The 23,907-nt window shown below is 40.6% G+C and overlaps 1 protein-coding gene and 1 pseudogene across 2 annotated transcripts in view; both read right to left on the bottom strand.

Annotated features, from left to right (window-relative positions):
* The window catches only part of LOC126513887 (POU domain, class 5, transcription factor 1-like), a 467,898-nt pseudogene that overhangs the window by 393,130 nt on the left and 50,861 nt on the right, over positions 1-23,907 (bottom strand).
* Positions 1-23,907, bottom strand: part of Ptdss1 (phosphatidylserine synthase 1) — a 46,196-nt gene that overhangs the window by 10,281 nt on the left and 12,008 nt on the right. For both annotated transcript variants that reach the window (XM_050162382.1, XM_050162393.1), the window contains exons 4-10: positions 22,272-22,396; positions 18,853-19,011; positions 16,202-16,353; positions 12,460-12,601; positions 9,927-10,039; positions 7,843-7,908; positions 2,567-2,666 (exon numbers count right to left, since the gene is read on the bottom strand). In XM_050162382.1, coding sequence (XP_050018339.1) covers positions 2,567-2,666; positions 7,843-7,908; positions 9,927-10,039; positions 12,460-12,601; positions 16,202-16,353; positions 18,853-19,011; positions 22,272-22,396 — 857 coding nt within the window. The remainder of the gene's footprint in view (positions 1-2,566; positions 2,667-7,842; positions 7,909-9,926; positions 10,040-12,459; positions 12,602-16,201; positions 16,354-18,852; positions 19,012-22,271; positions 22,397-23,907) is intronic.

Here is a 23,907-nt window from a genome sequence, read left to right as displayed (position 1 = left end):
TCAAATAGGACCTAGCAACATACTCTAATTTAACATCCTTCCTCAAGACTCCATCCTGCACAGTGTTTCTCTGTGACAAAAATCAAATCACATTCTTTTCTCATTTATAAATCCTAGAAGACCCAACTACAAGTATGGTGTATGAGGTCTATATGTTGCTTTCATTGGTTAATGAATAAAGAAAACTGCCTTGGCCTAGTTGATAGGGCAGAACTTAGGCAGGTGGAGAAAACAGAACTGAATTCTGGGAGGAAGAAAACAGGGTCAGAGAGAGCTGCCATGGAGCTGCCAGAGACAGACATGCTGAATCTTTCCTGGTAGGCCACGGCCTTGTGGAGATATACAGATTAATAGAAATGGGTAAATCAAGATGTGAGAGTTAGCCAATAAGAGGCTAACTAATGGGCCAAGCAATGATTTGATTAATACATTTTCTGTGTGGTTATTTCAGGTGTAAGCTAGCCAGCAGCCGGGATGAGCAAGGCCCTCATCCATCAACACAAGTATGCATAGACCTTCCTATACATGAAACTCCTATCCTCTTTAGTGTTTGATGTGGGATTCCACTCTGTATGCTATGAATAAGTTTGGGTTCTTTTTTTTTTTTTTGTTTTTTTTTCACTGGTTAATAAAGGAGCTGCTTTGGCCTATGGAACGGCACAATATAGCTAGGCAGGAAAACTAAATTGAATGGAGGAAGAAAGAAGGCAGAACCAGGGAGACACCACGTAGTCACCCAAGAAGCAAGATGTGAGGTAACAAACCACGAGCCTCATGGTAAAATATAAAATAATAGAAATGGGTTAATTTAAGATGTAAGAGCTGGCTAGGAATAAGCCTGAGCCATTGGCCAAACAGTGTTGTAATTAATATAGATTTTGTGTGATTATTTGGTTCTTGGTGGCTGGGAAACGAAAGTGCATTCTCCATTTACAAATGTTCCTTCTTTCCTTTCCCAGTTCCATGTCTACTCAAGCTGATCCCTTGATCTGGATATGCCTAGTCTTTGCCGCTCCAAGTTTACATACTTTATATACACACTCACTGAGATTCCTGAGAAACCTGATACCAGATTTTGTACTCATGACAGTGGTAGCAAAAGAATGATTAAGCTTATTTATACTCACAAAGAAAAATGTTGTAGATGCAGATATAAACAAAATCAACTCCAATACATAGGTTAGGACTACAATAGCCAGGTATGACATGCTGACTGGCTGGCCCCATGCACTGTGGTAAGAAGTATCCTCTATCACTTCTGGGGGGTACTCTGGCTTATCCTTGCTGTGGTCCCAGGGCTTTCCAGTTAAGGTGAGCAGCCCTCTACCCATGCATGCAGGACATATTCCAATCCAAACCTGAAGCGACCATATCAGAGAACAATCCAAGGAGATCAGAAACAAAACATTACATACACCTAATATCCCCAACTCACTCTTTCTTCTAATCTTACTAGGATAGAAAAATACAATTAATTCTGTACTTTAATCAATTAATTATTAATTCTGTATTTTAATTAAATTGGAGATACTCACTCCCTGTTACTGCTCAAGATCAAGAAGGGGAGAACAAGATATAAGGTGCTAGTGTAGTTAGAATTTCTAACCTTCAACTCTAAAAACAGATATAGCGAAAGTAACAAACAAAATAAAACAAAACAAAAACACCTTACAGAAAATCAAGGATGTGTGCTAATTACAGGACAGGATGAAGGTGATAAGACAGTAAGAAATCTATAGGACAGAAGAGCTGCTTTCTCCCTCAAACTGCAAGGGAGGGTGCGCTAAAGACATAAGGAAATGCTACAGAGCAAGAGGCATGACAGGTATGACAGCGACTTGGGATGGGTGAGTAACAATGGAAAGAAATAAAAATATGAAGTAAGGTCAGGGAAGCCTGGATGAAACAGTGTCTTCTAGACACGATGAGACCACTGAACTCATTAATTCACGCCATCTGTGGTTTCTGCACAAGACCTGAATACAATTAAGCTACCTAAATTTCCAACACTTCGATTTCAAAGGTGAGAGTAAAGGACAGAAATAAACAGATGGAGCTCTGGGCTGACGCTCTGCTGGGCTCCTCTCTTCAGAGTGGGTCCCTCTCTGGGGTAGAAATGTGGCCTACAAAGCAGAACACCTGTGGTCTGATTGCTTCCAAAACCACTCTGCGATGCCACGTTGTATAAAACCCATGTATAATGACATGTATGTTTTAGCCACAGTGACAGAATGAAGGAGAGGGCATGGAAATTGTCCTTGTTGCTGCCTCAAAGTCCACACAGGTTCACCTCATGTAGACACATTCCCAGAAACAAAGTAATCACATAGGTGGTGTACCTTCTGAGGCATCTATTTGGAAATGGCCAAGGTGACCCACTTCAACTGCAATATGGCTATATTTTAGTCAAACTTTAGTGTCCAATCTTAAGTTATTAAGAAAATGTCTATAAACTTCTAAGAAAACCTTGTGTGCAACAGAATCTAATTTTTTTTTTAATTTCAGTTTCCTTAGAGACAGTTAGAGAGTTTAGTTAACAGTTTGGGGTGTGAGATTAATAACTTACCACACAAAGAAGCCAAAATACAACATAGAGTATCTGGGTCTTAGAGAAGAGATCTTGTCCAAATTTTATGCAAACAATAGCTTCCAAGAAACCAATGACCCTAAGCAGACAAGAAACAAGAAATTCTATGTTAGTTTGCCTTATTAGAACGTATCCATTGCCAGAAACATGCAACATATGAGTCACAAAGTCAATGGTCAAGCTTTCTGCTCCAGACACTGGTAGCAGGTACTGTACAAATTGACATAGTTCCTCCCCACCACACTTTTTTCTGAAAATATTTTCCCCCTCTTCTTTTCTCTAAAATCTTGACTCATTGGTTTTTAAAATCTACAAACAGCCAGCATCACCAGAGAGGGGACCCTCTGAAGCACAGAAAATCTACTATCTTTGAGAGGGGGTTCAGTTTTTTGTCAGAGTTCAGCAGCTACAGAGTTGGTTGTTGTGGGTTAGAAACTGCCTTCTCTACCCTTCACTTGCTGTCTATACACAGGGAGCATGAGAGCCCTCCAATGGAGTCTATTAATATTTGAAGGAATCAACCATATTCTCTCCTAGTCTTTCAAGAGTTTCATGATTGTCCTTTGTTTTACTGACAATATAACCTTTTATCCTCTCTTAATTTAAGCAATTTTGCTAAGAACAAAAAAAATGTTAACACACACACACTAATTCATGATTTCCATTTAACTAAAACATTAAAGAAAAGTAATAGGCCTTTATTAAGGCTCAGAGGTTGAAGATAAGAATGGATGAGGTGAGAGTTACAAGTTGGGCTAGAAAGATGGCTGAAGAATACAGATGTTGAATAGTGCCACGTTAGAGAGTGTATGCTTGGAACAGAATTCAGACAATCAATTATTGTTGAGTGAGTACCTTGGTCTCCCTGTCCACTAGCAGACAAAAATCAAAGCCATCATCAAATACATGGCTGGTTCCAAGCAGACTGTTTGCAATTAGACTCACTTCAGAAAAGCAGAGAAAATGATACTAACTTCTAAAGTTTGGGGCTCTCTCTTTTTTATCTGTGCCCAAAGTTAAATAGTAGCCGTCTGGAAATATTGGAGACCACTGCTCCTTAATTACCACCACCACCAAAATCCCAAGCTTAAGAATCATTTAAACTCATAAATTCTTACAAAATAGTTAGCATGCCAATCTTGAAGTCTAGGCCATGATCTCACACTGGATGGCAGCTTGAGCCTGCAGTGCTAATAAGAGTCACTCTTTTGCTGGAACAATAAACAAGGCTGAGTCTAGGACCCAAGTATGAGTATCTTCACGTCAGTCATCCAAACTGAGCATGGCATGAGAGTTCTGATTGTTCACTTAAATTAAAGTTTCTTTTCAAAAAGCACACTGTTATGGTTTACATGTGAAATGTCCCCCCCTCAAGAAGCTCATGTTTACATATTAATACTTGGTCTCTAGATGGTAGTGCTGTTTTGGGAGAATATGGAACCATTAGGAGACAGAACCTCACTAGAGGAAGTGGACCTCTAGGAGACAAGCCTTGAGATTTACAGCTAGTTCCACTTCATGTCCTCTTTCTGCTTCCTAGTCCACAGAGACGCGAGCTGCCGCCTTGATGGGCTCTATATCTGCCTTCCCCAGCATGATAGACTGCACCCTCAAAGTATGAGCCAGAGGAAACCCTTCTCCTTTAAAATGTTTTTTCGGTCACAGCCAATTAGTGCTGGCAACAAACCACTTCATTTTCACTCTCTCTCTCTCTCTCTCTCTCTCACACACACACACACACACACACACATTTAAACACAAGTCTCATAAAAATAACTGTAACCCTCATTAAACAAAAATTACAGGAGGCCTTTGTTTTCAACTAAGCTCTTGTCTCAGGTCCCAGTAGAGCAGGTTAAAAGTCAGTCAAAGAAGTTTTCTGTAACCAAGTAGAAACCAAGGTATTTATCTGATTTAAGAAACTGGAACTAGAGATTACAAAATTGTAAAATGTGCCAAATAGGCCAATTTCATAGGCATACGGAAGTTCTTTCTACCTAACCCTATAAGGAAGGCAAACTGAAGCAACCTAATGTCAACAGTAAATATTTGTTTATGATTCTGTTTCCTTATCTTTATCTTAAAGGGGCATAATGCTGTGAGATAATCATTCTATTCTTTGTTTCTGCTTTCTCCCCACCCTTTAATCTCCACTAAAATGAGTCTATACTCCTCAATTTACTGCATTTGTTCTACTTTACAGAGTAAGTATTCCCCAATTCTACAAAAGAAGAGCAATTAAGATCTTTAACTAAATTATAATTTTCCTTTGACACCTACTTTGGTGGTTTTCCATTCTGCTTCATTTTTACTTTATTTTTCCTTCATTTTTATTTTATACATATAGGTGTTTTGCCTGTATGTATACCCATGCCTATGGAGACCAGAAAAGGTCATCGAATTCCCCGGGGACTGGAGTTATAGTTGGTGTGGGTGATAAGAATCAAACCCACCCAGGGGCCTAATTCAAAGAAGTCTTAGCCTCACTAATCTTCTATAACTATGATTGGCTTGGGTTTGGGGGGAAACCGCCTGTTTCCAGCATGGGCATTCATTTTTCCAGTGATTCATTTCTTTGCAGTAGGCACATTGGTCCTTTTGTAAAGATCTCCTCTTTTTACCGTGGCATGCATGGGTAGAGTTTAAAATGGCTGGGGCTTGTCATGCAGCCACAGTGGGATACCCCATCTTCTTTATTAAAAGAACTTTGCTGTCTTTGCTATCATCTTTAGAGCTATCTCTAATAGTTCTGACCTGTTCTTTCCTGCAAACCCATCCATTTTCTGTATCTTTCTATGCATGTCAGGGACCGACTGAGCAACAAAGGCCAGGATAATTGCCTTGATTTGCCAGGTCCTCTGGGTCTATAGGACTGGATAACTGACAGGTGTTCAGGACATCCAGGAAAGCTGAAAATGATTCATCGGGGTCCTGTTTCGCATCTGCTACCCAGAAATATGGGTTTCTGTCTTGGCAGAGCATGGTCAATTGCCTTCCAGGGAGTACTTCAGCTGCTTTTGTGAGAACCTATTCCATTTCTTCAGGAGTGAAAAGGGTGTGGAAAATCTGCTGACTGTCATCCCACATGGGGAGATCATTGAAAATACAGAATCAATTAGAGAAATTAATTGTAACCTTCATCATTCGGGGTAACCTGTAAATTTTCTGATTGGATAGGGGGTATGCATTCAGTATTATGGGAGCTTCTAGATCCCCTTACCTACCAAACAACAAAAGTAAAAGGCGCAACATAGGATACCAAAGAATATAAATGAACCACCAACTGGACTGTTAACGTAGGAGAAGGAACTGCGACTCATTCTTGTATTGTTATTTCTGAGTGTCCCTACCCTTTATAGGGGCAGGACCTCTTGAACAATTTTCAGACAACAATGTCATTCTTAGGAGACTCTCCTAGGTTGCAATTGAGACTACGGCTTTTAACTATAGCCTACCCTGTAAGTGAGGAATATCTTCACCTGCAAAATCCAAACCATTCCCTAGAAGGGAATGGAAAAAGTTGCTGATCCAGGAAATTCCTCCAGTTTGGGCAGAGGACAATCCTCATGGCCTGGCAAAATATGTGCCACCAATTTTAGCACAACTAAAGTCTGGGTCAATGCTCATCTGAGTCAAGCAGTACCCCATCTGCTCTTAAATGATGAACTCTCTCTTCCTAATGCTGTAACTCTTTAATATAGTTCCAACCATAAAATTATTGCCACTGTAATTTTGCTACTGTTATGAATGGTATATATCTGATATGCAGTAATCTGATTGCAAACCCTGTGAAAGGGTCATTTGCTCTTCCTAAAGGGGCTATGATGGAAAGGTTGAGAACTACTGCTCTAGACCCTGGAACTCAATTTTAATCACTGTCCAGTAAGGTACAACTTTCTATCACAGTGCTTTCTGCCATGCTTAGCCTTGTTGACTCTGCTGTTTCTCCTATTCACTTGGACTATATTTCTTGGATATGCAATTGGAAGGAAAATGTCACAGCACCACCTGTCTGACCCATGTCTCCTTCCATTAGTAAACTGATACACATCTATGGAGAAGATCTTTGTTGAAGACTCTTAAACATGAAGAAAAAACTTTACATGGCGGGCAGAGGGAATTCCTAACTGAGAGGAAAGAGCTCATGGCTGGAAAGATTCCTTCAATTAACATGGGAAGGAACTGCTAACACCCCTCCTTTCCAGAACTAAACATGACCACATGACATCAAAGGACATCCTCTGTCAGAGTACACCAGAATCTTAGAAATGGGAATTCTCCTTCCCATATAGCACTAAACAAAGGAAACTTAATCCGCCTGATCACTCTTGAAGCTGCAATCACCTAGGCAGAAAAACAGGCTTATCCACTGACTCAGAAGAAACGGGTGACAATGGCCCTTTGTCTCCTGGGATTAGGGGGCGGATGTGTTTATGTGTGTGTGGAGAAGAACTTACTGAATTCTAACTTGAATATCTACATTTTTATTCTTTAAAACCACAGAGAATCTCCTAGTGACATGTTTATACATACAAAGGAGAATTTGGGAAGGAAGGCAAAAATCAAAACAATCATCTCTGGATCATCTTCGCATGACAGCTTCTTTATTTTAACCAAGTTTGCACTGATTACTAACTCTGCCTGAAGCAATTTATTCTAAACTGTCACATTCAATTTAGAATGCAGATTAGATCTTGAACCTAGGCTACCTCCTACCTCAGGGACTCTTCTTCCTATATAGATTTACCCAGATCCCTCTTGAACTCTGGATGTGAAAAAAGATCCTTGGTGTTTAAGCAGCAGAATGACTTACCTGACACACAGAAAAGAGGCTCAATCATAAGAGGGTTTGAAGGGGAAATAGGAGTATGAAATAGTCAACAGTATATTAACTAACAACATTTGTACCCACAATTTGTAACCAGGTGGCTGTGTTAATTCTTGGAGCAATACAATTATACTTTGGGATGCATTAAGTTCTTTCACAGAGACCTTCTAAGGTTGAAATAACATGAGGTGTGGCTCAGCCCAGGACAAGACGATGTCCCAAACTCAAATATGTTCAGAGGAATTCAACTGATCCATACTGGATCTAATTCATTTTGTAAAACAAGGACTATGAGTTCTTCAAGAAATAGTTTCTGAACTTGATCAACATCCTTGATGGGGAATTACACTAGAAGACTCTTAAGAAATATTCTATGAAATTTAGGGGCTCAAATGGTTCTGAAACCCCTACAATCACAGATACTCACCCAAACACCCAGCACTGTGTCCCAACGCGCTTGCACTGCGTGTCAGTGAGGTAAGCATAGTACTGTCTGAAAGAGCAGAGTTGGAATACATGAGAACCTCTACAGGTCAAGGTTCTACACAATAGCAGTACTTTCCAGAGGGGGGGGGGGGAACCTGCCCTGCCTTGCTTGCCATATTACAGCTGCCTGGTCTAGTTCTACTCAAGTGAACAGCCAGGGCTATTCAAACATTCCTGTAAGAGATTCTAAATACAGGATCACAGTGTTGGCAATGACAGCGTTGGTCCAGCACCATTCCCACAGCCGTAAGCAAGTCAGTCTGGGCCTGATCCAGCCTCTCTGGAGAGTGGAGACCACTTCAGAAGGTCAGCTCCAGGCTTCTTCAACTGTCTTTTATGGTATCTTCAGGGTTATGGGTGTTGATTGTACAGGTAAAAATGTAGACATCTTTCCCTTGCTGAAACTGGAGGGACCCTGGCTGCACTTCACTTTATCTGCATGACAGGGTTCTGAATGTTGCTGACAAGATTAGCAAAGAGTATTCAAGTGCTCGAAGCAGCACCTGCTGACAGAAGTACATATGAAGCAAAGACACCTTTCAGATGTTTCAGGCTGTCACATGAAGATAAAGACAGATAAAAGTCACTTTAATAACTATACCAAAATACCAGAATGAGGTATTTTGTATTGCACTTGAATTAATCCATGTAAAATGTGTGTTTACATGTACATGGCTGTGTTTGGTGAGTGAATGTCAAATAAGACAGTGTGGTTTGGAGCCTCATAAGTACTCCTGAACTCTGTCCATGCCTGCAGAAGGCAAGTTAACCAGGAACTCACCATTTTTAGGGGGTTCCCTTGAGGATTTGAGAGACTCTGTGGCAAAGAAATAATATATGTACACAAAATTTTACATTTAACTCTGTGGGACTCAAACACTTAATACTCATTAACGAACTATGACCTCATTACCTCAAAGTCCCCAGCAAAAAAATCTGAACATAAGTTTTCTCATTTTATCCACATTTTTATTATCTTATTTGCCTTTACTAGATTGACATTGTACCCTCTAGAGAACAGTTTTTCTAATTTGGTTTGTTGATATTAGGGGTCATGAAGATGACCAGAGGCCATGACTGGGATAGTCTCTTTGAGCAAGGTGACTCTATCTCCTCTCCTTGTTAAAGTAGCCCCTCCACTTGTATGGTTCAAATGCAGATTAAAAGTGATGATGGGGCTAGCAAGAAGGCTCATCAGGTAAAGATACCTTCTGCCAAGCCTGACAATCTAGAGTTCCAGGAATCCACATGGTGAAGAAAGAAGACCTCAATCTGTCCTCTGGCCACAGGAGTGCATGGCACTCCACCTCTACCCCAACACAAATTTTAAAATGTGAAAAAGGGGTGGTGGCCTGGATAAGCTAAATAATTCTATTGTTTTTAAAAGTTCTAACTCCTTTAACTGCTTAGTTTCCATGTATGTGTTTCTTCGGCAGCAAAACAGTGTAAATGCGATTTCTAAATAGGAAACTAAGACAAAAGAAAAGGATTAGCTTTAACTGTCCCTTGTGGGTGTCCAAGAAGGACATGAATAATGTGCCTCTTCCAGTCCTATGAATGCAGAATAATATTGGCATAGACACACTTACCATGGCTGTCCTGGAGAATTTTCAGAAGGAAATCAGTTTAACTGAATCTCTACAAAATCTCATTTAAAAAATAAAGTTGCTTGTGACTTCAACTCTATACAAACTTTTCTTCTTACCAATAATCTCATTTTAGGAAATCCAGTGTCACCTTTACTACTTTTAAGCAGGATATAAGAAGACCATCAGGGGCAGACTATACAGGTACTGAAAACAAGAGGAGTTCTAGGGGGTGCCACTACGTAATCACTTTCTTTTAAAAATCACTGTTGGTACTGAGGTCTCAAATCAAAACATTTTCTTAATATTCTGGGCAAATATTTAGAATAACATTTTCACAGAAAATCTGTCAGTTGATGTGACAGCCCTTATACGAGGGAAGAAAACACAAAGCAAATATACGTCCTCAGCAAATGGCAGTGGGACTGGACAGAATTACCTCACTGTAGGAGCTGTAATGCAGCCGATGAAGAGAATTCTACACCAGCTTAAAGGATGGCTGGCTTGGAACACAAAGATGTGCTTCAAGAAGAAGGTATTCAACTCAGTCAGCTGAAGAGAAGAGAGATCAGTCACCCTGTGCTGGGCTACATCATGAGCATACATTCCTTAAACAGGTCTTCTAGAGCTAAACATAAGCAGGATGCCCAAAGCACTCTAAGAAAATGCATGGGGTCTCCCAGAGATTGATACTTAAAGTAGTAACAGACAGTACATAACCAATGACTAATTAGGAGTAGGTCGCTCTGTGTGTGTGTGTGTGTGTGTGTGTGTGTGTGTGTGTGTGTGTACATGTATGACTGAAGGAGTGTATGATCTCTGGTTATCAGCTATTTGAAACATTTCTTGTCACTTCTGTCACTTGGCTCCTCTGCATGATCTGTTGGGACAGTCAGGACAGACTTTGAGCCCAGGACAAATGGTGCAGATCAGTACTTCTATATTCGTATGTAAATTGTACCACTCTAAAAGCAGCCTAACTCTAGATAAATCATTATTTTCCTAAAGATGCTTGAGGTTCATCTGCAAGCTAACTACATGAGGCATGTAGTTTGTATGTTCAGGGCTGATGTAACTTTTGTTGGTGGTGTTCTGACACAAGGTCTTGCTATGCAGTGCTGGCTGACCTGGAACTATGTAGCCCAGGTTGGTATTGAACTTGCGTTAATCCTGTTGTCTCACTCTCCTGAATGCTAGGATTATAAGTGTGTGCCACCACTTCCACCTTGTAAGGATTTTTTAGATTATTTTTAATTGCAATTGGTTGGATCTTTATATATGGATCTTGCAGATATGGAGACAAACTTCTCCACAGTAATGATTTGCTCATTTGCAGTTCTGTAAAATAAACTCTATCAAGAAAGGAATTGTGTGAACAAGATTTTTCAGTCTTAAAATTCCCATTTATTTATATACTTGTGTGTGTAGTTGTACATGTGCAACACAGTGCATGTATGAAAGTCCTGAAATTTTACATTTGATGATTCTGAAAAAACCTTTAAAGCAAAATGTAGTTTCCCAGGGTGAGTCTCCAGAAGCTGTGAAAACCTCTAGGGACAGAAAGAAAGAAAAAAGTCTGTCTCCAAAACGAGAGGCATGAGACTCTTTCCCCACTGGCTACTGAGATTTCTTCCACCTGGAATGCTTCTCTCCCCCCGTTCACTGCAAGATTCACACTATCCAAGCGTCCCATACCTACAGCGGAGACAGCTCTCTGAACATTATACAAACTGGGAAAGGTTGAAATACACTTTTGTACACCAAAGAGTAAATTAGGAATAAAAGAAAGGATTCAATGGTAGGGTGCTTGCCTGGCACATGCAAGACCCCCGAAAAACCAGCTGTGCTTCCTTCTAATAAGGAAAGGACAAAACCTGACACCAATCCAATTACTGTCTCAATTTTTTAAACAACTGCCCCCAGTATCTATCTATCGAGGTGGGTTCCAGACATTCCTTGAGTACTATGGATTCTATCCCTAGCACTGTAAAAACTAAAATTAACAATTAAATAAAAAAATTTTAAAAACTTAGTCCCTTGGGAAGCGGAGGATAGGGAACCTGAACTGACCCTATCCCATAGCAATACTGACGAATATCTTTCATATCACCATAGAACCTTCATCTGGTGATGGATGGAGATAGAGACAGAGACCCACACTGGAGCACTGGACTGAGCTCCCAAGGTCCCAATGAGGAGCAGATGGAGGGAGAACACGAGCAAGGATGTCAGGACCACGGGGGGTGCACCCACCCACTGAGACAGTGGGGGCTGATCTATTGGGAGGCCAGCTGGACTGTGACTGAAAAAGCATGGGATAAAACTGGACTCTCTGATCATGGCGAACAATGAGTACTGATGAGAAGCCAAGGTCAATGGCAAGTGGTTCTGATCCTACTTCATGTTCCGGCTTGGTGGGAGCCTAGCCAGTTTGGATGTTCACCTTCCTAGACATGGACGGAGGGGGGAGGACCTTGGACTTTCCACAGGGCAGGGAACCATGACTGCTCTTTGGATTAGAGAGGGAGGGGGAGAGGACTGGGGGGAGGCGGGGACGAGTGGGGGGGGGGGGAGGGAAATGGGAGGCTGGGAGGAGGCGGAAAACTTTTTTTTCTTATTCTCAATAAAAAAAATATTAAAAAAAAACTCTTCTTATAGTATCTTTGGTTTTGAAAATATTCTTCAAAACAGTGTTATACCCAATTCATTGGGTGATGGGTGCTAAATATGATCTTTTCCAGGAAATCAGTTCCTAATTTGTAATTTAGAGACTCCTATTTTTAAATGTCTCCACACTGAAGCAATTCCTCAGACAGTAACCTAGATTTTAATTACTCTATATGCCAGCTACAAAATCTCTTCTAGAGTATCCAGCTAACACAAAATATAATCTGCCATTAGTTATAGCCTCCAGGAAGATTCATGTTTTGTTTTTACCCCCCCCTCCTTAGAATGGACATCTATAAGATTACCTGCCAGATGATCATTAATAGGTATATCCCAGCCACTCTCTGAAAGGAAGACTTAGGGTCAAACCACCTGACGTAAGTCCAGCTAGCAGGGGTGAACTGCAACACAGCACGTTTGATCTTCCCTGTGGTGGTATGGATGTCCCTGGAAGAAGAGAATGGAAACCATGAAATAAGAGGGGAAAAGGTAAAGCTACACTGATGATATTCTAGTAGCGTCTCAGAACAGAGAGGAAACTTTCAATTTGGAAGGGTCTCAAGCATAGGTCACAGGAGCACACTTAATGAGGAGCTTGGGGGTTCGTGGTAAGGGTACAGTGATGTCAACAAGATCAGAGATCTGGGTTCTGCTGAGCTAACTGAGGGTTAAGTTTGTGAAGTATTAACAGGAATTAAAGATACAACCTGGAAACAACCAGGAAGAATGTAGACAGAGCAAAGATACTATTCCCTCCCATTCTGTATTCCAAGGGCCAAGGGGGTGTTATGGTAAGGGGGCTCATGTTTCATGCTCTTGAGATTACCCCTTGTCCGTCCCCAGAGTTTGCAGTGACAATGATTTTTTTTTTAACTTTTCATCAGTTTAATCCTGGGAATCTCTCATTCAAATATCTCATGTTACAAAATGCATCTCACACATGGAAGACTTAGGTTTAAAGATTAGGTGGATGGTGCAGACCAGCTTTGTCCACAGAACAGGGTATGCTAACCTTTTGGTTAAGCCAAGAGGAGCCTAATTCAACAGAGGTCTATACTGAGGACTCTTGTGTTATGACTGTATGCTCAGCGTCAATGACATAAATAACAATGTTCTAGACCTTTCCTTCCAGAGGAAGAGAGATAGAAGACAGGGGGAAAGCAGGTCAGGTTCTTCATCCACCTGCCTTATGTACCTTCCCAGCATAAGGATGTGCTGGGAAGACATCCCAGCACGGATGCAGGTACAATAGCAACAAGAACAGAGACTGCCCAACTTAAAAAGGATGGCAAAGGGTCCTTTTCCTTATTTTCAAAATGCCAAACATAACAAAACAAATTGAAATACATTACAATCCAGAAGCAGATTGTTTAATGTAGTCAAGAGGTTAATTTAATTTAAAATAGTCTATATTCATTATATATTTAATCTGGCTTTCAAAATACTGAGCCTTTGTTTAGTGTGGGCTTATATTCTGGCATCTTGACAAAATGATTCTAAAGTTGAACTTGGGATGATAAATGCATAAATACGGAAGTACTGTGACTGCATTTGAGTCAACCTGGTATAAATTCACACTCAACTGCTTAGTGATCATGTGTCTTTAGGAAAATTTCTGATCCTGGGCTTCACTATTACCATCCTAAGAAAGGAGCACAGTCTATCCTCAGGAATGATGCAAGGCTTTCAAGTGGCACTTTGCTCCACTTGCTTGGAGCAGTGTCTGGCCCAGATACTGTTTACACAGTAGATCAGCTTTAAATAATTACAAAGGCCTCAAAGTCAATAGTCAAAGAAGGGATTGTTAGTAAGCTAAAGAGCACAAACTAGATAATTAAAAGGCAACAGGTACAAAACTTCTCCTTTGTACCGCATACCAATATAAATCTAATCTAGGCTAAACATTATTGTGTAGGTTTATAATCCCAGCATGCAGGAGGCTAAATGGGGGGGGGGGGTATAGAGTTCAAGGTCAGCCCAAGCTATGTTAGTAGATTCCATCTAAAACACCAATAAGAAACAAAACAAAACAAAAAACCCAGACAGACAAACAAATAAGCAAAAACTTTTGAGATAGAGCAAATATATTATTTCTAATGAAAAACATATAATCAAAGAAACTGAAAGAAGTGGTACCTGATAGACAGACCTGTAATCCCAGCTACTAAAAGCTTGAGGCAGGAGGATTACAAATTCAAGATCTGCTTGGGCTACAGAGTAAGTTGAAGGCCAGCACAGCAATTTAATGTGACTGGAGATGAAGAGGGGCTGGGGCTGACTTGTGGCAGAGAACTTGCTTAGCACGTGCAGGCACTGGGCTCAATCCAAATACTGTGGGGTGGAGTATATCAAAATGGAAAGCTAAAGTACCATTTATGGCAACATGCAAGAATTCTTGAACTATAAAAAGCAGTGAAAGACAAACTCCAGAAGAATTAGGCAGAAATCCTTTCAATTTAATGTGGGATGAATCTGAAAGGTTTAAAAACAGATTCAAGGGAACAGTGAATGAATACATGTACATACTCAGGATGGGTGAGGCTACAAATCAGTGTACTCTAGTTGTAAGAAGCTTACCAGTTAAAAAGAGAGAACGGACTGGAAATGCATATAGAGATACATAGATACATCATGATTTTCACTGTAGCCTTTAAAACAGCAAAACTTTAGAAACAACTAAATGACCATGGATTATTTTATGGCTTGTTTATATACTGAGATATATATGGAAAAGCCTTTGAAAATCATCTTTTGAAAGAATATTGGCTGATTTGGGGAAATGTTCATATTTTGTGATATAAACTTCCTAATGCAGTGAGAACATCTATTATCATACCTCAGCTCCTGCCACAAGTTGAGGAGCAATGAATGAAGTAATGGCAGTAACACAAACTGCCCTTCTACAAGCACAGAGTGGGGGGGGGGTTACACTCTAGAACTAGAGTCAGGGCAAACTTTCCTGATGAGATGACAATTAGGGTCAGCAAAGGAAAGTAGGACTAGCCTAGTCTCCAGAATGAAGACCGAGTCCCTAGTAAAGGAGCTTGTGGATGGCTATGGGACTTTGGGTGCTTGAGGTGACATGGAAAAGGGTCTTGCCTCCCAGGCCATGGATAGACACTTTGTACTTAAGACTAGAGAAGCCACAACAGAGGTGCGTGGTGGTTTGAATGAAAATGGACCCCATAGACTCATAGTGAATGGCACTTTTAGGAGGTGTGGTCCTCTTGGAGTAGGTATGGCCTTGTTGGAGGAAGTATATCTCTGGGGTGTGGCATTTGAGGTTTCAGAAGCTCCAGGCAGGCCCAGTATCACTTTCTCTTTCTGCTGCCAGCCAATCCAGATGTAGAACCTCTGGGCTCCTTCTCTAGCACTATGTATGTCTGCTCACCTCCATATTTTCCACCATGAGGATAATGGACTAAACCTCTGAATTCTGAGGCAGCCCCAATAAAAAGTCTTCATTATAAAAGTTGTGGTAGTCAGGTGTCTCTTTGCAGCAATAAATCCCTAAGACAGGGTGTGTGAAAGGATGAACCTAATGTTTTTTAAGAGCTCCCTCATGCAACAGTCTGATGAAAGTTGGAAAGGCTATCCCCAGGGGCAGACCACTTAATCTATGGATGAGAGTTTAGATTCAGGCTGAGGAAATGAATTAAAGGAGTGGCCGTGAGAATTATTTTGAACCAAAAGAGTGCTCAAAGATGAAATGGCAAATGATTTCGCATTTCCCATACCTGTTTTTCATGTTTTCAGACAGGGTCTCACTATGTACCTCAAGCTGGCATGAAAGTCACTTCATAACCCACAGCTTTGAACTTGCATAATCCTCCTGTCTCAGCTTCCCAAGTGCTAGATGACATATGTAAATCACTATACCCAGCAGCATTTTCTAGATGAATGTTTGAAAGTAGATTTATAATTATATGTACTTCAATTGCCAATGTAGCATTCACCCGTTATTGTGAGATTATACTAAAACCCATTTGCAATAAAGCCCAAACCATACACAACACTGTGACCAAGGTTCCAAAGAAGAGGACTCACTTGAAGCTTGCCCAGTGGTAAGTCCTCATCTCCAAAAATCGGCAAACAACCATGCCCAGCCAGATGCCACCACCATTACACAACAGGATGTCCAGAATAACCTGGTCCCACCAGCACTCAGCAAAGTTGGGCAGCAGATGCATGAAGAAAAGCTGAGGAACACAAGAGACGACAGTTGAGTAAATATTGTTAATGGGGCAGGGACCCTGAATATAGATTCTTTATAACACATTGTTTCAGAAAATGTGTTTCCCTTTTCCCAAATGTATATAAAAATAACAATAACAAAGTCTGAAATATGCTTCTGCTTCTTTATATTGGAGTGTTTTTTACAAATAACATTTACCCAAATAGCTCTCCTTTAAAAACAAACAAAAGAAAACAAAAAACATGGATTTCAAACATTGGCAGCCCCAATGAGCCACACTGGTTGATGGCACACAGAGGTATCTTCAAGAGGAATAAACAGAGGCTTCAAAGCTGACAACAAAGTGCTGCAAATCCTCAAAATGGGAAGCCTGAGAATGCAAGCTGCGTGTCCAGGGACAGTTCCAGAATGGTGGCCAATTTGTGAGTAGCTGTAAAAGCAGAGAGGTTGGTTGTTGATGCATAGTGATAGAAACAGAGGTACAATGGGACATTTAAAGTATTGGTGCCCAGCCATTCCATTTTCCAGTAGGCACCACTGTACGCATGGTGGCCAGATAACAGGGTGTCTAAAAAGAGTATCCAGGGAGGTTGAATCTGAAAATAAACCAGACTTGGGCAAGTGCTACATTGGTGACGTCAATGGACTTTGGGGACAAGATGGACTCATTCTGAATGAGGGCAACTGGGGATGGTTCCTGGAAGAAAAGAGATGCCTAGAAAAGATCTAAAATATGAGAGGTATTTAGAGCTGCTTTCTGTGTCTAAACATGGATCACTGGTGGCAAAGGGGTGAGAAAGACCCTCCTTCAAGTACAGCCAGGGAAATAGCAGGCTAGTAGGTAAGGACACAGAAAGAGAGAAGGACTGGGGCTATGTTCTGATGGAGGTCTTCAAAAATACAAAGAACAAAGACAGTTGCACCATAAGCTTACTGAGGACAGGTTGGGAGTCAGTAGTCAGTAGTCAGCTCCTCTTGGGACTCATAAGCTGATTCTAAACACTAAATCGTTTGTAGGAAGAAAAAGCCTCGATATGATGAAGGACTGGAAAGAAACACTTTCACAACAGTGTAAAGAGAAAGACTGCAGCAAAAGATGAATCAGACGTTGAGCGGGAGAAGAAGAGACTTTAGCTTCTGTACAGGTATTCAGAATAGATTCCAGGACTTTGGGACCAAAGAATGCTGGGGAGCAGCAAAAAAGGGCCGAAGATGCCCCTGCCAGGTGAGGGAAAGCAAAGGAGGCTAAGAAAGGCCAGTTGCCTTATATAGTCACAGAACAACTGGTTAAGGAAGATGGTTACCCAGGCAGACTGTGATATAATGGAAGGGCAGCAGGCTTTACGTCTGCAGTGCAGGTGTGGCTTTCTACAAAGTCAGGCTGAACTCAGTTTCCTCCCTCTACAATGGGAATAGATACACACTGCTTCTCCCTGCTTATCAGGCGGATTCTTGATGGGATGTAAGGCACTGAGCAATGCAATGGATGAGTAGAAGCCCATCCTCTCGGAATTCCTACACCTGGCCTCCAGTTCCTCAGAAAGCAAACTTACTTGGAACTGGAGTCATTACAGAGGTAACAACTTAAGCAGAGATCACACTGAGTCAAGTAAGACCTGGTCCATTCATGACATCTGTCCTTATAAAAAGAAGCCCACAAAGGCTCAGACACACAGGGAGAAGGCTACCTGATGATGAGGTCAGAGATCAGGGTGATGCATCTCTAAGTCAGGGAATGCTAACAACTGTATCAAGTGATACAGGCTCTTAAGAGGAAAGCAGGGAAAGGATGGCCACAGCAGTGCTCAGAAAGAAGCAACCATGACCATAGCTTGATTACAGACACTGACCTCGCAAACTGGGAGTACACTAATGGAAGTCCACCTAACTGAAATGCTTCTGTAAGTCAGCAATGGCTGGCATTGAGAAATACGCTAAGCACATAGCCAAATACTGTGTGCTGGAAATGATTAATAAATATAAAACTAATTAGAATAGTTCTCCAACTTTTGTTTTGTTAATAGTTTCTCAGGGTGTACCTCTCATTAATTAATGAACAGTAACTTTGGATTACAGGTTATGGGGGCTCTATTAGGAAATCATGATCAGAGACAAAATACCTGCTCTTGTAGTACAGCACACTCAATTCTACAGACCTCAAAAAGAAAGCTGGTGTGTGGATAAAGTGACTCACTTCTACACAGATTTCCTCTTTATATTGATTTGTCTCACTTTGGACACCAACTTCATTTGTTAACTTGGTTTCATTTGTCTTTCTTTAAGATTTATTACAAAGGAGCATAAATCCTTAAAGACATAGAGAGTTTTGTTTAGTTTTTGTTTCTTAAACAAAAATATACAGAATTGTCATGGGATTGTATAAATCCAGTTTTGCACACCAGGGACTAGAGGATGAAATGTCTGAGTACCACCTGACAACTTATAACTTCCTCTACACACATTGTGACTGCATGACCCTGGGGATACCCTGTCCATGGTTTACCTCTGTCAGCTCCCAGGTGATGCTGATTGTCCAGCAGAGCCCATAACTACGGATCAACAAGGCCTTCATGGCCCAGCCCCAGAAATGCCCAAATGCAAATATATCAAAGTGACTGACGATCCTCTCCCAGGTGATCACGTGGCAGTTCACAGCATACTCCTGATTAACATAGAGTTCAAACATTATTAACTTTGCATAACAAATATAAGATTTAAAATTACTTAGAAATATACAATATATTCAAAGCTAAAATTAGAAATGGAATCAACATTCTTAAACGCTTGAGAACTTTCATCTTTGAATTTATGTAATACTAAATACATTTTTGGGTGGGGACTCTTCCCTTTGAGCTCTTGCCCAGTAAAGAGTTTAGGCTTTCCCTCTTCCTCAGAAGTTCCTCACCTGTATCTTCCAGTATTTTCATCTTCATTGAATATTTACAAATATTCAGCCATAATTTCTTCTTCAGCCCATGATTTTTAGAAAGTGTTTTTAAATTACCAAGTCTACTGAATTCCTTATATTTCATTGCTAACTTTTATTCAGCTTCTCAGTGGCCAGGTACATGTGATGTCATTTTTTAAAGATACATTAAACCTTTGCAAAATTATTTTCTTTCTCATTTCAGCAGTGTTGCATTGCCATTTAGAAACTACCAATTAGAAAGCCTCCTTACACTAACTCACTTATAAACTGATATGTTACTGTAAGCCTCTTGCTATAAAAACCTTCCAAACTGAACAGGAAATGCAGTGCTAGAGTCCTATCAATCTTTTCATTCACTGCAGGAATCCTAGAGGCAAGTTCCCAGACCCTGAAACAATGTGATCTCATTATAGGGTATTCCTGGCTGACAGAGAAACAACCTGAGTCTAAAGCCACTTGTCTATTAATTTAAGGAGAGTGACAAGGTGCCATCAGCCTAGAATTCTTCAATCTCTCACCCTATGATTACTCTGGAATAGGCTGCTTAAGGCTCAATAAGGACCCAGGTTGGGCGTGTTTGTTTTCAGTGACCACTCTTAGCACAATCACAAGCTGGAGGTGCTTCTGGGGGATTTGAATGTACATTTATTTATGCTTTCATTACATGAAGACATTTAAAAAACTATAAAAGGCCAAGTTGCATATCCTAACATTAGAATTTTAAAGAGTAGATTAACCAATTAATCACCTCCAGAGGCCCCCAAGGTCCTTGCTGCAGGGTAGGCATAGCAGTTTGGCTACCTCCTCTCACTCAAGGGATAGGTCCCAGAATACATGGAGGATACCAAAATCCAAATGCTCATATCACTGATATAAAGCAACAGTTTTGCATACTATCTATGCGCATCCTCCTTTATACTTTAAGTCATTTCTAAGTTACATGTCCTACCTAACAAAGTATAAATGTTCTGAATGGTTTGGAGAATAATGACAAAAAATAGTTTGTACATGTTTAGTAAAGTGGTAATTTTCCCTTCTGAATATTTTTGATCTAAAGTTAGTTGAAACAATGGATGATATCAGAGATGGCACTAACTATGATAGAGCACCAAAATAAGAATGAAGCAAGAGGGTGGCATCCCATCTGTCTTTGCTAGGGTTTCTACGGTTGTAAAGAGACATGACCACGGCAACTCTTACAAAGAACACTTAATTGGGGTGGCTTGCTTACAATTTCAGAAATTCAGTTCATTCTCATCATGGCGGGGAACATTGCAGCATGCAGGCAGATGTGGTGCTGGAGAAAGAGCTAATAGTCCTACATCTTGTAGGCTTCAGGAAGCCAACTGAGACACTGGGTGTTATTCTTGGCATAGGAAACCTCAAAGCCTGCCTCCAGAGTCACACACTTCCTCCAACAAGGCTGTAGTCACTTCAACAAAGCCATACCTCCAAAGAGTGTCACTCCCTCTAAAATCACAGGGGCCAATTATATTCAAACAACCACACTATTCCAGCCTTGTGCTGGTTAGGTTTTTGTCAGCTTGACACAAACTAGTCACCTGAGACGAGGAGCCTTCAACTGAAAAACTGCCTTTATTAGATTGGTCTATGGAATATTTTCTATACTAGGAGGCCTAGTCCACTGTGAGAAGTGCTACTTCTGGGCAGGTCCTGGGCAATATAAGAAGCAAGCTGAGCAAGTCAAAGGGAGCTAGCCAGTCAGTAACCAGCATTCCTTCATGGCTCTTACCTTTGCTGCTTCTTGAGTTCCTGCACTAACTTCCTTCAATGATCAACTGTGACTGGGATATGTAAGCCAAATGAACCCCTTCCTTTCCAAGCTACTTTTGGTCATGGCATTTTATCACAGAATAGAAAGCAAACTGGGACAAGCTCTAGCCCTACTTCTAGTGTTCAAGAAATCTGGGCGGGGGTGGGCAGCAGGAAGACAGATGACAATGTCTTGAAAGCAAGTTACAAAAATCTCTATGTGAGAAACTCTATGAGATAAATAAACTTCAAGGAAAAAGAAAACATGCATGGGGAAACTACTAATCAAGAGTCGCAGAATACCCTAAGATACAACCTAAAGATCTCATGCAACATAGGGACCTCATTATGACTGAGGTGTAAAAAACATGTATCAGGCATGTACACTTATATGCTCTTAAAATTCATAAAAATATGCTGAAATTTCTAGAAACTATGCTAAAATTGTTTTGTGGTGCAATAGCCAACAACTTTTTCTTTAACTTTAGTTACCTGTAACTCTAACTCCCAGAAGACAGGAGGGAGCCTGCTCACCTGTTTCCCCATTATCACCAGCAAGCCCAGGAAAAGCTCAGTCAGTATCAATCAAACAAAAGACAGCTACTTCAGACAGACTAATTTAAAAATGATTGAAAAATAATTTTTTAAAGGGCTGTGCTTTTCAAATTTGTCTGACACTTAGGACACATTTTTAATATTTTTAAAATCTTACTTTGGCCCATGTTGGGTGACATTTTGTATGCTTTCATTTCCCAGCCACTCAGACCAAAAAAATTACACAAAACTATTATTAATTACAACATTGTTTGGCCAGTGGCTTAGGTGTGTTCCTAGCTAGCTCTTACATAACCCATTTCTATTAATCTATGTATTGCCACGAGGCTGTTGGCTTACTAGTAATGTTCTGGCATCATTCTCCTTCGGTGGATACATGGCGTCTGCCTGACCCCGCTTTCTTTCTCCCTGCATTCAGTTTAGTTTTCCTGTCCAGCTATATTCTGCCCTGCTAGAGGCCAAAGCAGTTAAGATAAACATTTAGAAGTTTTCATCCCAAGAAGGGTCTAGTCATTCTGTGATGGTGATTACTCGCTGATCTTTTAATCTCTTTATTATTTCTCAATTGCCAGAGCAAATATCTGTTCTTTCTCCAGAACACCACCAGCTTTTCCTTCAACCTGCAAAGCATTCAAAACACAACAGGGCCACTAACAAGTACATACCATGATGTCCGCTTCTCTTGTGGCATATCGAAGATTGGGATCTAGCCAATACATTAGGGATTTAACCTGCTCGAAGTTCAGGAAAAGGAGAAATACCAAGAAGAGGAAATACAGCACACTAAGGCCTGATGGAAACAAAACAAGGTCAAGTTTAGGAGAGACACATTAGACCCAGGGGCTTAGAGTTACATGAATATCACAAAACTATCACAAAAGTAGTCTTTTGAGAATCTATCATACCCAGGTATTTTCTTTGGTGAGAGGATCTGACACAGTCCTAATTCATGTTGAGAGGGATTCCTCTCTCTGAGGAAATGCTACTTAAATTAAGCCTTGAAGGACCAGCAGTCAGATGATGTGTATGGTGGGCTTAGGGGAGCATGAAGTAGAGAAATACCATGAAAATATTCCTGAAGAGAGATATCTCATGGTGAGGATGGAGTGATGGGAGAGATGAGAATGTACTAAGGGGTGCTGAAGTGACAAGATTAGGGGACAAGGCAAGGCTTTCTGATTTTCTCCCAAGGTCAATGGGGAAAAAGATAAACAAAACAGTGTTTTATGATGATGATGAGTAGACTACAAGTGGGTCACACTTGCCTATTCATCTGAGACTTCTTCAAATTAGCCCTGACAAGGATTATTTTCTTGTCACACCTATCATAATTGCTATTCTAGATAACCAAACCCCACGTCATTTAAAAAAAGTAAAGCCAGCTGGGCGATGGTGGTGAATGCCTTTAATCCCAGCTCTTGGGAGGCACAGTCAGGAGGATCTCTGTAAGTTTGAAGCCAGTCTGGTCTACAGAGTTCCAGGACAGCCAGGGCTACAAAGAGAAACCCTGTTTTGAAAAAAAAAAAAATCAACCAAACAACAAAAACAAAGCAAATAAACAAAAAAGAAAAACCACTAATACACCGGAAGGCCCCCCTGCATCCCCACCACCAGAGGCGGCTGTCATTGTTTCTGGTGAGCCTGCTGGAATCAGATCATGTTTAGGGCATCCAGGCACTGTCATAATTATCGCCTTGAATAACAAACTTGGCTTGGTTCTGATATCCAAATAGCTATACAGAGAAGATGATGTGAGTAACTGGAATGAATACATAATGAGGGCTACAGTTCCAGGCCTTCTAGCTGGGCTGCTCTCCATTCACCAAGGGGAACACTGCTTGCACTGTGGTCCCTTGTAGAGCAGGGCCACCACAGCCACACATCCCTGGACCAAGGAATATAAATTTTCTGATACATGAGAACTACCTTGGGTTTGCATTTATGTAGCAGTCTTATAAATTTTCATCTTTAATGACCACCTTACTATATAAAATCACAATCTTTGTGAAACAATTCTTTTGAGACAGAAATAAATGACCTATATATGAGAATTTGTGCTACCACTAGCCATTTATTTTTTTGATCAAAGAATCTTAGTAACATTTTTGTATTAGGTAGACTAAAAAGTTGGGTTTTTATTTGTTTTTAAGCTATGATATAAAACCACTATCATGATACAGAGAAAAAAGATGTTTGTTTTATTTCTGATTTTTGAGACAGAGTTTTTCTGTGTAGCCTTGGCTTTTCTGGAACTTGCTCTGTAGACCAAGCTAGTCTTGAACTCACAGATCCACTTGCCTC

This window comes from Alexandromys fortis, unplaced genomic scaffold, assembly GCF_014885135.2.
Source record: "Alexandromys fortis isolate MF-2015 unplaced genomic scaffold, M_Fortis_MF-2015_v1.1 scaffold_17, whole genome shotgun sequence".
Taxonomy (NCBI): domain Eukaryota; kingdom Metazoa; phylum Chordata; class Mammalia; order Rodentia; family Cricetidae; genus Alexandromys; species Alexandromys fortis.
This window is presented reverse-complemented; position numbering and strand designations above follow the sequence as displayed.